The sequence below is a fragment of the Panthera onca genome, chromosome C2 (genome assembly GCF_046562875.1).
Source record: "Panthera onca isolate mPanOnc1 chromosome C2, mPanOnc1 haplotype 2, whole genome shotgun sequence".
In the NCBI taxonomy this organism is placed as follows: Eukaryota; Metazoa; Chordata; class Mammalia; order Carnivora; family Felidae; genus Panthera; species Panthera onca.
This window is the reverse complement of record NC_138347.1, coordinates 75,200,600-75,218,347: the sequence shown is the minus strand read 5'-3', so window position 1 is coordinate 75,218,347 and position 17,748 is coordinate 75,200,600. Positions and strand designations below refer to the sequence as shown.

Sequence of the window (17,748 nt, the reverse complement as noted above, 5' to 3'; positions counted from 1 at the left end):
CTTTACACAGACGTCTCACGGGGGTTCTTGATGAGCACATATCCGTTCTTGTGTTTAAACATTTACTGTGAGCCTATTAACTCTGGACCAAGCCCAAGTAGGGAGAAGGGGCATTAGACAAAGAGAATGAAGTATGGTCTCTGCTACCAAATCTCACAGTCATCTTGGGGCTGCTGCACTTGTGCCGCAAGAAAAGGAGTCAAAGAACAGTAACACATGACAGCTAAGTATTTTTCCTTCTGCCTCAGCCACATGAACCCACTTAGCTCACATGGTCTTTTTCTGACGCCTGGGATACATTGAACGTGTCAGGCCTCCGGAAGTACACACCAGTAATCATCACGGTCCTGATGCAGGCTTCATGCAGTTCCTTCAAGACTGGCTTGCTTTCTTTTTTCAAGCGATTCTCCATTATGAGAAGTCCCAGAAATGTCAAGTCTGACTCCACCTTCTCTCTTGGGATTCAGGAGAAAATATTAAAGCTTATTTACGGAGTCTTGACGGTTGAATTTATTTCTTCCTTAAAAAACTTTTTCTAAATTTTATCAATGGAATGCATGCATATGTTTTAAAAATAAAAAAGAACCCAAAAGCTTATGATGAAAACCAATAGTCCCTGTCTCCACCCCTATTCACCCCCTCTCCTTCCCAGAGGCAACCACTTTTATATCTTTTAGCAACTTCTTCCATTTTTCAACTCCATTTTTTAAAAGAATGTGTTTATCTACCAACTCTTCTGTTGGTTTTTAAAATTTTTGTTAATCACACATATTTTGTTTTTAATTTCAAAGAGCTTTTTTGTGACCTGGTAATCAGTTTAGTTAGGCATTTAGTAAGTCTACGGGATACTACGGTCACAGTTGAATATGGAATCATTCCTTTCAACCTCCATCTGTAACTTCCAGAAAATATATGATATCAGCTAAGCCTTCAAAAAGTTATCAGAATTTGAAATTGGAAGCTTGGAGTCTAACTGGGTTACACTCATTTTATAGGAACTCACCTCAGGAATGGAATAAATCTCAGGTGACTGTTTAAAAAGTCAACGTGGGGGGCCAAGATCTCTTTCTGAATCTCGCATTGTTCCTTTTTCTGCCCAGGGAGGAGTTAAGATTGCAGGAGGAGCTGGAGACCTAGGGACCTAACCTTGTTGGGTACAATCTCCCATGTTCAGTCCTGTCCCACGTCTACCTTCCACAGTACGTGATAGAGCTGAGTCTCTGCCTGTCAGGCTCTACAGGGTGGAGCAACTCCCCTCTCGCCATCTCTCTCTCTGTCATGGCGTAAACCACACTTCTTCCATCCCTACTGATTCAGACTCCATTCACCGCCCCCCACCTATTTTTCATCTTACAGAAATGGTAGAAATCTCCTGTCTGCACTTAATCACCTTTCTAGTTTTCTTTGATGTTATTTCTTTTCTATCATGCTGGTAGGACTTGGGAGATAGAAGAAATAAACACGCAGTCAGTAAACCTTCTTCAAGAGAAAGAGCAGAGTTGGATTTCTTGATGAAAAATATTACTCAAACTTAGATGGGAACACAGTGAGGAAACTTCTCTCTGGAGTACAGAACAAGTTACTCCATCTTTCATTCAAAAGTCCACTCACCAAACAATCACTCTGTTTTAGACCTTGTATTGGGCACTTGCTGAGTACTCAGATTATCGGATATGAATCCTGCCTCAGTGATCTCAGAGAATATTATGAAAGACCTACCTAAATACAGAATGTGTTAAATTTCTATCATTTAACTTCATAGCTGCCTATTATACATTGGATTCATATTTTCCCATTAGCTAGAACTAAAACAAAGAATCGTCCCACCAGTTTCTTCCAGTTTTGGTCTCTATTTGAGGACTTTTCCCTTTTCCACCAATTCAGGCACTTGGGCCTCTTGCTACCTTGCAACATTCCCGGCAAATCCCTGTGTCAGGGCCCTTGCACTCACTCTTCTGACTGCCTGCAATACTCTTCTTCTGGATATCCTCATGCCATATCTCTGTTCAAATGGCACCTCTTCAGAGGACTTTCCCTGATCACTCCATGTAAAATGGTATCATTATCTATCTTTCCCAATTAGGATATAAGCTTCTGAGGGCAAAGATTGTCTCACTTCAGAATCTTCAGTGCCTTAAAGAGTATCTCGTGCACCCTCAAACTCAATAGAAATTTGCTAAACCAATGAAAGGGAGAATTTTGACAAAGTATTTCTTCTGTTTGTTAGTGTGGGTGTTTTATTTTTTCCAAAAAAAAAAAAAAAGAGAGAGAGAGAGAGACAGAAAGAAACTCTTCTACTTCCCTTTTATGACATACCAGTTTTTAAAGAAGTTTTTGATCTTTCTGATTTGAAAACTTTGCGAAATATAATTTGATTCTAAAAAAAACTGAAAACACTTTTCCCTTACTCTGTTTGAAAATAGTAGCGAAATTTTAAGAAGCATAATAGGATCCTGATATTCTCTGGGAAAATCTGAGATGATTGGAAATCTAGCACATTTGATCATCACTTTCTTATTCTGTTATATTTATAATAATGTCTACTCATCAGTGACTTTTAAATGAGAACATCACAGCTACATTAGTGTGTGGCAGCTGGGTGGTGGCAATATTCCTTGTCAAACTACATGAATTTTTTCTTCACACATAACCTTAGCTTTTGTTATTAAAATTTTTGCCTTGAGAAATTACAAAATCCTGTGTGTTATGGGTCTTCGTGCTTGCTCAAGAATAGCTAACACCTTTAATGTTAAATCTGAGAGTGCCATAATTTATTTCATTGATTTCAAAATGAGCTTTCTGATTCTATTTAGAAGATTAAAATGTCATGGCTGAAAGGCTCCTTAAAGATCATCCAATCCTACACTTGAGAGACGAGGGAAATAGACACAGTGCAAGGAAGGGACAAAGATTCTATTAGAACACATGGACATAGCTTGTAAACAGTAACATTGAACCAAGGATATCCACATCTTATGTGAAGGTGCTAATTGTATATAAGTGAGGGTTTCTCTATCAGCAACACTACATCGAAGATAATGCATAGTTTGTTATTCAATGTTCCGCAGTATTTCACTACTCCTTTGTCTTAGACAATTCAAAAATAACCTTTAAAAACTGAGAAACATTAAAAGAGAAAAGAATCTGCAGATTATACTCTCAAGAGGACATCTTATCCATTAATGTAATTAAGAATACTGAATCCTATTTCATATAACTCAACTTAGACTCACTACATCTCCAGGTCTGAAACCAGGTTTAAAGCATACTGGAGGTCAGTGTGTCACAGCGCCCACTCTCTCCTTCTCAACCCGTTTGTACGTGGGACCCCCAAGCCAGTCAGCCACATAATGTTCCAAGATTGAAGGAGTGTTGGTTATTTTTGATTGGATGATGGACTGCCGGGCAGAGATAGCTCACTGACAGCTGGGAGTCAAGAGATCTGGACTACCATCTTTGTTCTACCTCCAACCAGTCTTCCCCAGTGTGGCTTACGGTTGCCCGGCTCCAAGTTAGGAGATTGGATGAGACGACTTTCCATCTCCAGGAGGCTTCCTCGTGATTGGAGCTGTCCTTCTGTCAATCTCCAACATTCATTTACTTCACACACACAGAGCCTGCTCTAGTGTCGATATCTGACTTCCTTACCTGGCTAAATTCTCTACTTCTGAAAGCTTCTTCATCTTCAAGCCTTTATGGGCAAAAGCAATGACACGGAAGCCTTGTATTGTGTATTTCCTGAGTTCCTGTGGGAAATTCTTGGGTACTGTCAGGTGAGAGGAAAGAGGTAAAGGTAAGGTCACACTGAAGACTGCCCACCTCCTAAGCAAGACTCTGGGATCCACTGTACCTTGTTTTAAAATTCCAAAAAAAAAAAAAAATACTTTAATAGAAAAACTACAGCTCTGGCTAAAAGCCACAACTTCATTAGGGTGCTCTTATTATTCTGACAGAAATGAATGCCAAGGATGCGCCGGTCATCCCCTGGGTGTCAACTCCACTGGCTGGCTTTAATAAGGTTAGACCTCACGACTATGTCTACAAGGATAAAATGAAAACAGCTGATCCTCTGGATCAGGGGTCAGCAAACTAAAGGCCAAATCTGGTCCATTGCTTGTTTTTGTAAATAAAGTTTTATTGAAATGCAACCATGTCCATTTGTTTATCATCTATGTCGGGTTTGGGGTCACAATGGCAGGGTTGAGCAGTTGAGACAGACACCATGTGGCCTGCAAAACCAAAGTTATTTTCCACCTAGCTCTTTGCAAAAAAGTTCGCAATCCCTGCTATAGAGGACAGATGACACAATGCCGTTTGTGTATTTTGACATGGTAGTCATTACCAATATTACAATATTTGTGAAATCTTTATGGCTCGTAGGATGCCTAGAAGAGCATTAAAAAGAACAGTGTAATGGAAGTGTAGTGGCTTAGGTAGCAAAACACTTGATTTCTAGTATCCACTCTACTGCCAACTAGCTCTCTGACCTTGGGCTTGGTAGGTCTCTCTTCTGGCTCCTCAATTTTCCCATCCATAGAATGAGAGGGTGTGGACCTCAGTATCCCCATTCAGCTCAAGCTTCCTGTAATTCTAAAATGATCCAGAAGGTGGGGATCAAGGCATCTCCTAGCTCTCTATTTCCTAAATACAGGGGGAGAAATCACTGACGTTATTAGCATATGTCAAAGATCTGAGGTCAGGACAAATAAGAATTGGGCTACCAGAAGGATGAGAGGTGAGAAGTGACAGGCCCAAACCCTTACCAGGGAGCAAGGGCAATAATCACCAGTTAAAATTTCAAGAAGATACTCACTTGCATCTGTGAGACTGAAAAAAAAAAAATGTATAGCAAAATATAAGCCATCAGTCTGTGAGGGATAGAGTGATAGAGGGATAGAGTGTTAGAGGTCATGGGAGTTCTGAGGAAGATCAAAGTCAGAAAAAGGGGCCGCTTCTAAGGTAAAAAAGGCTCTAAGTAGAGGGAGAAGTTAAAGCAATCATTTGCCAAATCTAAAATTGTGTGCACAAGTTGATGGCTATCAGCAATCATAGGGAGAATGTAGATGAAAATCAGGAGAAAAAGGCCAATTTTATCCAAATGAACTCATTTGAATGCAACAATATCCTTACAAATCTGGGCTGCCGCTTAGAGAGTGCATATGTTTGTAAGACAAAGAGACAATACAAATCAGCTCAAAATCTGGCCCAGAAAGATGAAATTGCTGTGAAAATGATCAATTGCATTGCTCTAATACCGTCTAATTTGCTCTAATTACTTTGTGCGTGTGTGAAAGATTTATCTTGTCTGTATTCTCCTTCCATTGACCTGCACGAGGCCCTTACATGGTGCCAGCCCCCAGAGGTGTCAGGCGGAGCGCCCCAGCTGCAGGCTGAGTGCAGGGCCCAGACCTGTCCCATTATTCCCTTCCCACGTTCCTGGTTCGCTCACCCTTACGTAGCTTCCTGTTCTGGCTCCTGATGTTTGCTTCATATCTCCTTCCCTGATACCCCATTGTGGTTGGACTTTTCTGGATGGATCAAAGCCAGATATTTACTCTCTGCCTCACGGCCTTGAAATGATCACCTCTGTCTTATCAGATCTCCTGGGCCCACTTCTCACTCACTGAGAAAACAATCACTTCCACATTCATTTAGTCTTGTGTGCTCTGTGTGTTTGGGCTTCTAAAACATTTTTACCTCCTGAAAGAGAGAACAGGGTCAATTAGTACCTGTTTCAGACTTGCAGAACTTGGCCAGCATCTCCGGGGCACCCTTCATGTACACATGGAAGTGATCCTCCCCTGCCACCTGAGCGACCACAGACATCCTCTGCAGGCTTGAGGAAAATGGAAACTGGCGCAAGATGGCTATGGCTTCCACGGGACTCTGAGACAGCACCAACAAAGGGGAGCTTAAGATGCTTGTGAAATTTCACAGATGCACACCAACAAATAGGACTTGCTCTGCAATGAACCCAGGGACGTCATGAAGTGGTATGTTTGTCACAACATTGATACTTTTCTGTCTGCCTCGACGGCGATTCCCTCATCAAGTTGTCTGGTTCTGCAAGGCCTTTCCCTTTGACTGCCTGGAAAAATCCTAATCATCTTCCAGGCCAAGTTCACAGGTCCCTTCCTCTGTGGCACTTCTCTCTCATAAATAGTATTCACTCTCACCTCTGAACGCCTGCAGCTCTTTCTTCAGCCTTTATTATAGCAGTCGGCACAGGGTATTGCACTGATTTGCACCTATATGGATTTTTCTACCAGCCTCTGTACTCCTCCAACACAGAGCCCCACACATCTAGCTCTGAAATCACTCTATCCCTTAGCACCTAGCGCAGTGCTCTAGCATAAGACAGGTTCATGAATAAATTTAAAAATAGATTCAGGAATGAAGGGACGAGCAAACCAACTATGGACACTGTTAGTTTCAAGGAGAAAGAGCTGTCTGATTTGAAAAAGCAAGTCATACCCAACTGGCTTTCGGTCCTGGCTTTATTATTATGTTTGAACCTGGCATCCCAAATGTGCAGTAGTCTGCATCACAATCTTCCATTATCTGTTTCAAAATGAAAACATTCATAAGATTCCTTAGAGCAAAATAGTAAGAAAGAAATACCTCTCATTTGCATAGCACTTGAAACTTTTCAAAGCCCCTTCCACATATTTTCTCTTGTAGGCTAATTATCTGAATACCATCATTGTCAAATTTCTGTTGTGTTATTAAGGACCTTGGAGAATGTCAAAAAGCCAGAAATATTGTGACTACAGTTTAAGTGGTAATTGATGGAAGAAATGCCAGCTGCAAGCCAATGGCTCTTCCTGAATGGTATGACTAGCAATTGGATGAGAATTTAATATAGCTGAGCACATTAGCCCTCAGTTGAGTTAGGATTGGGTCTTGAGATAAACCTGGGATTAACTCTTATTCTGTATCTACGTTACTAGCCTAATTGGTTAGCTAGAGAGTTAACAAGTTAGCTGCTGGCAAATTAGAAAGCATATTTGAAAACAGTTTGCATTCTTTGGAGGTTGCAACAGTATAAGTTACACCATTTGAGAAACCAATATTAACCTAAAATATAGGAAAGGCAGTCAGATATACAAATCAGAAAATAGGAGACAACATTTGGCCTCTGCTCCATCACTTACCTGTTTAACGTTGGGGACAATGCCTCCATTTCTCCAGATCCCAAATTTCTTCTGAAAAATATTCTGACATCCCTTGTAGCACTAAAATTATTGGAGTCTACAAGGATATTTTCCCTCCTCATGTTTCATGACAGTTTCCTATCCACCAAAGGATATTTATTTCGAGACTGAAAGTTTCTCACCTAGTTTTAAATTCTGCAAACCACTTTGCACTTCCATACTTTGCTTGGGGTGGATACCACTGCTCTTAAAGACAGTTCTTACAGAGCTAATCCTAGCAATTTATGTTCCTGCACAAGACCCCAACTTGTATGTCATGTGTACAAATAGACCAACACCCCTCGATGGAGAAGAGCCACCGTCAGAACCAGGATCAAAGTCACATATAGTAAGAATGACCCTAAGCAGCTCATCATTGTGTCTACGCGAAGGATGCCGGTGAGGACAATGTGTAATAATTACACTGATTCCTCTCCGTTAAGATCCAGGAAAGTGATTATCCCTTTGTGTTTAAGTAGAAGATTTCTCCACAGCAAATGCTTAAATTTTAACTTGCTGCTATCAACACTTTCCATGTTTACCAGGTTTCCTCTTTTATTATTTTGGCTTCTAGAAAGCTACATTTTTGCCAGTACACACTTTTTAAAATTTTTTTTTATAAGTTTACTTATTTTTAGATAGAAACAGTGTGGGGGGGGAGGGGCGGAGAGAGAGAGGGAGAGGGAATCCCAAGCAGGCTCCACACTGCCAGTGGAGAGCCCAAGTCGGGGCTTGAACTCATGAACCCGTGAGTTCATGACCTGAGTCAAAACCAAGAATCGGACACGTAACCCACTGAGCCACTCAGGTGCCCCTCCCCCCACTATAAATCTATACATCTATAAATTTGCCTTTTTGTGAGGTGTATTTCATGTCCCTGCAGTCATGTGTTTTCATTCCTTTAACATTCTGTTTAAATGCTGCCCTGTAGTTAAGATATCATTGTCAGTAGCTTGAAAACGTGTTTTGTTTTGGTTTGGGTTTTTGGAGAGCAGAGTAACGTAATTAACTAAATAGTGACTGCCTGAATGAATGAATGCTTTTCACTTGGTGGGCACTTTACAATGCAAGCAGCCCCTGTAGGCTCATAGGATCAGTGCTTACCACAAGTCGGTGAGTGAGGCATTATTATCACCAATGCACACCTGAGGTAACAGACTCAGAATCTTGGTTCTGGATTTGGGGTCACACAGCTAGAAAGTGATGGGGTCGAGAGGTCTGCTCACCATGTCATGACAGCCACGAGAATGGGTTTATACCCTTCAACTGTTCACACTCAGCTCAAAAAATTGATCCAGTTGGACTGGGAAACCTTCAGGCTAGTATCTAGACCTATACTGTCTAATACAGTAGCTACCAGCCACCTGTGGCCATTTATATTTAAATTGATTAAAGTGAATAAAATTGAAAATTCAGTCCTTGGTTGCATAGCCAAATTTTAAGTACTCGATAACCACATGTCGCCGGCTAGTGGCTACTATACTGAATAGCACTGCTTTAGACCACTGTTTCTCTGTGAGTGTTACAGAGAATGTACCATGTTTTTGGCCTGTCAAGGTTTTGTGGTCAAGAAGGTTTGGTAAATGCTGCTTATCCTATTCCTTCTTGAATATTCACAATGCACCACAGTATACTAAAGAAATCTGCTGGTCAAGAAATCAATTTTACTTTCTTAAAACAGCAGGTTCCCAAACGATTTGATCACAGAACCTTATTTCAAGCTGCACTCATTAACAGAGTTCTTGGGAGCAGATACTGGGAAATTCAGGTAGAGTCGAACCTTCCTTCAACGTTGTTACAAATCTTCTCTGAGCTTCAACCAAAGTTAGAAAACTTTTCCACTTTCAGTAAGGATTTCTTCAAGTTTTTCTCATTTAGCCAAAACAAGAAACTATCATCTTACCCAGGCAGTGCCCTCAAACATTTTGAGGTCCAGTGGGTCTCCTTGGATGGTCCCATTGAGAAGGATCAGAGAGTGGCAGCTGGCCATGGCAGCACACAGCGGGCCCCATGGCAAAGCCTTGCCTGAGGCAAAGCTATTCACTTCCTGAAAACTGGGAGAGAAGATGATTAAGAAATGAAAGTCTTCAACAAAATCATTTTACACACTCTGCCCCTTAAATCTTGCCAACACAGAGTTTCAATAATGCTTAACCTTTATGTTCAAATCCTTCCAGAGCTCCTCATGTCCCGTATGATAAAGTCTAAGTGCCTGGATATAATCACAGAGACTTCTGTCAGGTTACTTGAGGTCAGTGCCTAAGGTGACAGTAAGCTCAGAACCTGCAGCCTGCTTCAGAATCTGTCTCCCTCTCTCTCCACTCCTCCCCCACTCATGCTCTCTCTCTCTCTCAAAAATAAACATTAAAAAAATTTAAAATAAAAGAAAAGCACACCTGGACTCTGAAATATTTCTCACGACTCAGTCCTTTGCCCTATTTCTAGAAACTCCTGGCATAGATATCCAGCGTCTCATTTTCCTTTATGATGGTAGACTGGTACAGTTTACCATTCTCATTTCCCATCTAATAGCCAAATGAGAATTGTAGACTGTGGTTTCTACACCCCGAAAACCTGAGCATTTGGGGAAAGGAAAAGAGAGGAGGGGTGAAAACCCTAAGCATCCTATTCCCCTTTCACTGGTCTGGCCAATAGAAGACAAAGCAGTGCCTGCCCGGACAAAAGCTTGGCCCGGCCATCTGAGCAACCAGGAGCTGAACCACATGAGTAGGGTTGAACCCAAGTATTTTCTGCAACATCGCACTGCCTGTCTGCTGTTATCTCGTGCCAGAGCTGTGTTTGGCCCCATCACTGTGCTGGAGAGCCCCTGCATGACTCAATGACAGAGGCTCAACCACTGTTTAGAGCCAAGGGGGGATATCTAGAGCTGAAGAGTCAAGGCATCTTGTACTTAGACCGAGAGGGCAGATCTCAGCCCTGTGAGGAAGGGGAGCAAGGGCCCTCTCCTCACTATCCATTCTGGGGTAGCATCTCTGTGATTGTTCTCCCCTCTCCTGTGGCCAGCTTTTCACCTGTGTCTGTAAAAATGGTAGCCATATACCCTTTAACATTCTATCTCAAGTGCTATCTTTGTCAGGCGTTTTTCCTCATTCTGTTCATTTCCAAAATTAATTTCGACCTTTTATTCACTATGTTATTCCAAAATCCAAGACTGTGTATTATATCAAACAATCATTATTATTTTTTCTTCTCTCTTCTGATATGCGTGCCTTAATCATAGCTCTTTCCATGGACTGTATTATGCGTAGAAGATGAATGCATTTGTGCCTTTCAATCCCATGAGATGTGAGCTACATGAGGGAAGGGAGGGAACTCTTCCTTTCTGGACTCCTCCCCCCACCCCGCCCAGTCCAATAACCACCAGCAAATCTTTGTGGTTTTTAATTAAGTACACTTATGATTTCACTCTTTCCTCCTCTTTTTTATTCATTCAGCTTCTTACTTATCCAGTTCGTTCTATTTTTTCATGTGGAGTTTGAAGGCCTATTTTCCCCATCTGACTCTGAACTTAGAACCCATTTAATTTAACAAGTTAGAATAATTGGGACACCAGAAGGACAGACTTGAATAGAACCAAGGTAGCTACACCAATCCCACATCCCATCTTCACTGAAGTGCTTACCAGTTGTCAGCAGTAGGGACAGTCCCCCAGAGGTCCAGCCCATCTTCCGTAAGAGTGCCAGTCTGGAAGAAGTTAGAATTGGTATTAGCATAAGATTTAGAACTTTTGGTTATATCATGATTTAAACAAAACCCAACCTCCCAAAACATTAAAGTAGATCTAGTTGTCCAAAGTCCTTGTTTGTAAGCATTAAATTTTGTTTTTTTATTATTTTTTAAAATATGTTTTTAATGTTTATTTTTAACAGAGAGAGCGAGCATGTGTGCATGTCTTGAGTTGGGGGGGGGGGGGCAGAGAGAGAGAGGGAAACAGAGGATCCAAAGCAGACTCCGTGCTGACAGCAGTGAGCTTGATGCTGGGCTCAAACTGTGAGATCATGACATGAGCCAGTCAGATGCTTAACCAACTGAGCCACTCAGGCACTCTTGCAAGCATTAAATTTTAAATCAGAGAAGGGTACCTGAAGGAAGAATTCAGCAGGTGACAAATGATTCCTGAAAAGACTGTGTCGATAATGAAATGATTCTAGATACTAATCATTACAATCAAATGTTAGTGTTTTGCTTTTGTGTGTTTATTTTTGCACTTGCTGTTGTTAAACGAGAAGCATTTAGTGAATAGAAATCCAATAAGGACCAGTACGAGTTTGACTTTATAGTTGGCACCTGCTATCTTTCTAAAGCAGAGTTCAGAATTTTTCTTTCTTTTTAAGACTGATTAGTTCATAGTCTGCCATCTGGCTCACAGCAATTTTCTAAAATATGGGTGACGTGATGACTGTCCGGATTGATAATGAAATGTTGATAAAGGGCTTTTTGAGAATTTGGAGAGAAATGAAGTGCTAATAATAAATACTCATTAATGCCCATGAATGAGTTTTATTGTTAGATTGTCAAGAGGAAAATGGTTGGGAGATTTGATTTGCTATATTATGGGAGAGTATTTATCACATAATGTAACAAAGAAAGCAACATGGAACTAAGTACTATGACAGCACTTTGAATTTGCTTATTGCTTCATAGCCCACCATTAATTACAGACCCCGGTGTCTTTATGCAAGAGGCCAACACCCAGTCAGAGTAACCATGTGGCTCCCGCTACTTCAGCGCTGTCAAGGCTGAGCAGAACATTCCCAAGTGCTGGGGTGTATCCCTTTTCAATACTGACACCCAGGTCTCTGTCATCATTCTTTTTACAGTCATTTCTGTATAAGACACTGAATTTTCTAGCTTCCTATCAAATGACATTTCTTTCATTACAGCACATTAAATTGGCATAACGCTTTATGATGAAGTGCTTACAATGCTTCTAATTCTTACAATCGACTAAATAGGGAAGGGACATTCTCAGGTTAGAAGTTAAAGGAGCAGCCTCAAGGTCCAGTGGCTTGCAGGTTGGAGAGAAAGAACCAGAATCTGGCCCATCTAGAATCTCCCTCTAGATGACAAATGTTAAATAAATTTTGCAAAGCATGCAGAAAGACAAAACCCATACTGGACTTCCAATTAAGGAATGAAGGATTCTTTGTTTCATTAATTTATTTGGGCTTCACAGAAAGCTAACACGCTTTGTGTGAGTTACTCCTTGAAGAACAATAGAAAAAAACTTATTTGCTTCATTTCCCTCCTGCATTTTATGAGGGTTCCAACCTGTGTGTTTAGATTCCAAATCCTCTTGAGTTATTCCATTTCAAAAAGAGTTAGCAGCTTAATTCAAACTGAAATGTTTCCCTGATGATCAGATTATATTTTTACACATCAATATTTTGAACATGAAAACAGAGATTAGATGGCAGCAAACAGAAATGGGACCGTGTCATTTCTCTATGTGAAACTGATTCTTATACTATAAAACTAGCCATGAACAGAAAGAAAACTAAATTATAGTTACAGTTGTAAAAGGAATAAGACAGAAAAAGCCAACTTCTTAGCATAAATACTAGCCCAGGCTTGGGCTGAGCTGAATAGAAAAGAGAGAACTGTTTTAGAGAACTAACAGACCAACATAAACTAGAAATATATGGGAATAAGAAGCACATGGTGAATGTCTTGTAAGTGGAAATAAAAGTAGACGGGGACCTCGATTAATTGTGGGGTGCTTCATTCCAACACCATATTGGTAGAGTTTTACAATGTACAAGCTGGAAAGGCACTGAGAGATCATTGGAGTTCAAATTTCTCTTGATTTCTCATTTTGCCGATTCCCAACCCAGTGTTTTTTGCACTATGACATGTTGTCATGCCACTGGGGTTTGGCCAAGCGTGCCGAGGAGCAGTTCCTCAGTTGGTCTAGCAAAGGAGCACATGAGGACGTGGAGGGGAAAAGCTTTGTATGAGACGTAAAATGAACAACTGGAAAAATTAGTTTTAGAAAAAGACAAATATGTAACGAACCTAACTTTATAAATCTCCCTCTTATATTACAGGCACCAGTGAGGCTGCTGGGTAAATAATGGGAATCCCTACCAGAAAACTTCCAAGGCCGTGGAACTAAAAGAAGCTACTGTTAACCCTAGTGGTTAACTTGAGGAGTGGTGATTGAGGGTTTTCTTTGCCAGAGGAAACTCAGCCAGAATAGAATGGAACTAATTTTAGGGCTGAGCTGCTTCCAGTGTGGAGCCAAGACTTGTCAAGTCTACTCATGGTGTCTCTCCAGTTTGTCCTATACTCTCCATTCTTGCCCTCCTTGCTTAGGACAATGACCCATCTCTTCAGTCTTCCCTAGATAGCTTCCTGTCTCAGTCCTACCTCCCTTTTGTTCCTTCTCACCAATTACCCTCGATGGAATAAACAAAACACACCTATAAAAATGTCTTTGATCGTCTTTAAAAAAAATGGTACGGCTCCCATTCTCCTTCACAAGGCCCCACTTCTTAGCTTGACACATCAGGCCCTGAGCAATTGGGCTCTTCCTCTCCAGCTACATTCCCTACCACACAGCCCCTGTTGTAGCCACACCCACATGCCACAGGCCATGACATCCCTGTGCTTCTGAACTGCTCATCTCTGAGCCCATTCTGTCTAACAACCAAAGCCACGGCTCAGCGGTGACCTCCCATCCATGGCAGGTAACTTAACTTGGACGCTTTTCCATGCCTCTTTGAGCATGCATTTCACTGCATTATCATGGTTTACACTTCCATTGTACCTGCTTCCTCAGCTAAGTCACGAGCTTCTCCAGAGCAAGGACCCTCTTATTAATGGGACTCTTGGCCAACGTAGGTTAATTAAAAAGTGTCAAAGCCTTAATTAATTATTCTAATACAAACAAAGTGAAGACATGGAGGGATCGTCCAGGCCCACTGTGTTACAACAATTAAATTGGCCTGCCCAAGCAGAGGGCAGGATCTGAACAGCAGGTGGACGAGGCTGAGGTCCCTCCAGGGACACAGGACCCCCACAGGAGAGTCACAGAAAGAGGTTTTAGACCTGTCCCAGAGCAGCAATCCTTCCCATTTGGACATACTTCTCCCCTGCTACCTCCAGAACCCTAAACAGTTACAGGACAACATTCTTCTAGTCCTGAGTCCTGATAACCTGGGGGTCAAAGGAGAAAGGAGGGACTGAGTGCATTAACACAGGCACTGTCCCCTCCCTCCCTTTCCTTAAAAGAAGCAGAGGAGAAAAATGGAATATTTTCAATTAAACACAGGACAAAGTATTTCAGGAAACAGAAATGTTCCTCACAAATTTTTTTGCCTGAAAAAGCCAGTCAGTCATAGAAGTTATTACAATAAGAGATTGTTTTGAAACCCAATACGGGCAAAAAATATTAAATTTCATAGGGAAGAAATTTATGATGTGATATAGCTAAACCACTTCCTTAGGACTCTGTACAGTGGGCTTGTAGAGCATGGTCTCACCACTAGCCCACTGTGTGACCTTCTCTGGCCTCAGTGTTCCTATATGTAAAATGAGAGCAGTGAACCAGGCATTCATTTGGAGGCCTTTCCCAGCTCTGCTCTGCCTTGAAATCAACCTCCAATCAGGAAAGTTTAGATCATACTTTGTCAAAGCACACGAGGTTTATTTGTCCACACATATTGATTCTCTGCGGGGAAATACAGAAGATTTTCTTTTTCTTCAGCCTCTTTTGTGCATACACGATTCCTGTGGTCAGGGCAGCTGGTAGCACAGGAGGGACAGTCACGGTGAGGAGAAGCAGGGCCATGGTTGCCGTGTCTCTTGGAGAAACCTAGGGAGGGAGGGACATGGAGGTTAGCCTAGCAGCACAGGGCGGCACCCTTTCTAGCACCATCTCCTGCAGCACTCCAAGAGTTCTAGAAGCTCAAAATATTTAAAGAGAGCTGCTCTCTCCGTGGGGCTGAGAGATCTCTTGGGTGTGCTTAAGGAACAGACAAGTTGTCTCCCATTGTGCACAAAAGAAACTCTGATCCCTTTTCTATGTCCACCCTGCCCTTTTTGACTGTTTCTCTTTGCTTGGTATTCCCTCCACCCAGAGTACCATCCTTCCTCTGCTCATCATAACACACCCTCTTAGACTCCCCAGGCACTGAGACCATTTTTGAGTTGTAACATTTCACACACGGGCTTGACAGTTGGGTTATAAATCTCCCCCAGTCGCTTCCAAACCGCTTGGGTGCAGCAGCTTGGCTTATACATCTTTGAAGTCCTTTGCAAGTTCATCTTATTCATCTCTAGATATAGAGCCTAGCACAGTTTCTGACACAGGAACTATTAAATGAATGGTAACCTGATAAAAATGATGACCAAGAGTCTGCTAAAGGAAAGTCCATAGTAAAAATAGCTTGTTCTCACTGCACACATTCTGGGGCGAGAGCTGGATTAGGCTACATAAATGATTTAGTTACTCCTCACAACAACCTTAGGATGTAAACACTGTTATTTTCTCCATTTAACAGATAAAGAAACCAAGGCTTAAAATATTAAAATAACTTCCCCAAGCCATCTGCTAGTTAAATGGTGAGGATCTGAACCCTAGGCTGTCCCACTCGGGGGGCACAAATATGTGACCAGTATCTTATAGTATCCAGTCAATTCTCATAGAGTCAAGATCCCAGGCGGGTCCACAGAAATTCACATGGCTGATAAGAATAGGGCCTAGATCAAATCACAGCATGGCTTGTTCTATTTTTCACCTTCTCTAGAAATTAATGGCCTTACCCTAGATTTTTATGAAATTAACCGTAATTTTAGCCACTAAAGTCCTCTTCTGAGTACTGGGAATACAGATTCAAGTTCAATATCAAAGGCTGCTAGATACATCATTGGTCCAATCTCAGATTGTCACAAAACCCAGCGTTCTCTGTTTTTCCCAACCACAGCCACAAAGTGTTGACACTGAGGACTCAGCTCTGTCTATTCCTGAGACAGTACAGATGAAGGAAGCCAGCAGGGTCACAGGTTATGACCCACAAGAAGGTGGGGTCTACAATTAGTATCGCTGCTTTGGTGTGTATTAGATGTTGAGTTCTACCCGGGAAATCTTCATTCCGAATCACTGTGGGTGCTTCCTGGTCCACAGAAGAGGGCCTTTTGCTTGTTTTCCTGCTCAATGCTCCTGCTCCCCAGATGAAACTGGCACAGTGCCTCAAGTTCCAGTCCCACTTGCTTTAACAGTCTGCCCAGCTCTTTCCAGGGTCCATTCTAGGGGTGCCAATATGTCCTGGCCTCCTTTGCCTTTGCCTGACCTAGAAATGCTGCCTGAAGGCTTATATCAGACTGAAATGACTACCCAGAGCTCAAGTACGAGAGTGAACATTGCCTGGAAATTCTCGTCACTCTGTCCATCAATATTTACCCCTCTCCCCGACAACACACACATAGAATGCACTAAATTTGGGCATTGTAATTAAGTCACCCATACCCAGTTTCATACCTATGTTTGGACCCTTTTATTTACATTTTTTTTTCTTCTTCCCAATGAGCCCACATTGCTAACATCCCAGTATGTCTTAAAGAAGAGATTACACAGTTCACAAAAGAATCACACTCTCAGGACCAGAAAGGACCTCAGAGGTCATTTGTGAGAACCCTTCCTTCAGCCATCACAACTATTAAGAGAAATGTTCAAACAAACCAAAACCAGACCACTATGAAGTTTAAAAGGAAGTGGGGATCCGTGCAGCATATAGTTCTGTAAAAGTGGACAGTCAGTTCTATTTTAGAACCTAACAAAACATAGAAAAACTCACTGGGTACATGGTATGTTGGGTATGCCTTAGACAATGTACACACTCAAATATCTCAGCATTCTCAAATAATCCAAATTTCTAAGCACGGCATTCAAGATCCCCTTCAATGTGACCCATTTTACCTTGCTAGACTTAATCTCTCAGTTGCTTGCTGGTTCCAGAAGACCCATCTGCATTTCTTCCTTTGTCCTTTTCTCACTCCAACTAGCATGCCCTTTCTCCTCCCTGATCTGATTGACTAAATCCTCTCCATTCTATGAGACTTGAGAAACACCTATTTCCTCTGAGGATGTTTGGGCTTCGGTATTACCAATGCCACACATGAAGTAACCTCTCATTCGCATCCAAGTGGTGAAAGAAGTCATGAACTTTGCAACTTTTCATAGCTGTGCCATCCAATACAATTTTCACTAGCTACATATGGCGACTTGAATTTAAATTAACTAAATAATCAAATCACTAAATTACTTAAATTAATTAAAACTAATTAAAATGAAGTAAAACTGAAAATTCATTTCCTTGGTCACACTAGCCACGGTTCAAGTGTTCAATAAGCACATGTGGTTAAGGGCTACCAAACTGGACCATGTAGGTATAGAATAGTTCCATCATCTAAGAAAGTTCTATTGGACAGAACTGATCCACAGAATGATGGGGCTAAGAGAGAACCTTATCCAACCCTTTTGAGTTAGGTGAGGATCCTTGAAAAAGCTATGTCATTAAAAAGCCTTACCCCC

The 17,748-nt window shown here is 41.6% G+C and overlaps 1 protein-coding gene across 1 annotated transcript in view; it reads right to left on the bottom strand.

The window, feature by feature from the left end:
* Window positions 1-17,748, bottom strand: part of LOC132677873 (putative cation-transporting ATPase 13A5) — a 74,930-nt gene that overhangs the window by 37,369 nt on the left and 19,813 nt on the right. Inside the window, exons 6-12 of the mRNA XM_078453124.2 lie at window positions 14,842-15,030; window positions 10,837-10,898; window positions 9,097-9,247; window positions 6,475-6,561; window positions 5,730-5,886; window positions 3,649-3,766; window positions 331-455 (exon numbers count right to left, since the gene is read on the bottom strand). Of these exons, the coding sequence (XP_078309250.2) occupies window positions 331-455; window positions 3,649-3,766; window positions 5,730-5,886; window positions 6,475-6,561; window positions 9,097-9,247; window positions 10,837-10,898; window positions 14,842-15,030 (889 nt within the window). The remainder of the gene's footprint in view (window positions 1-330; window positions 456-3,648; window positions 3,767-5,729; window positions 5,887-6,474; window positions 6,562-9,096; window positions 9,248-10,836; window positions 10,899-14,841; window positions 15,031-17,748) is intronic.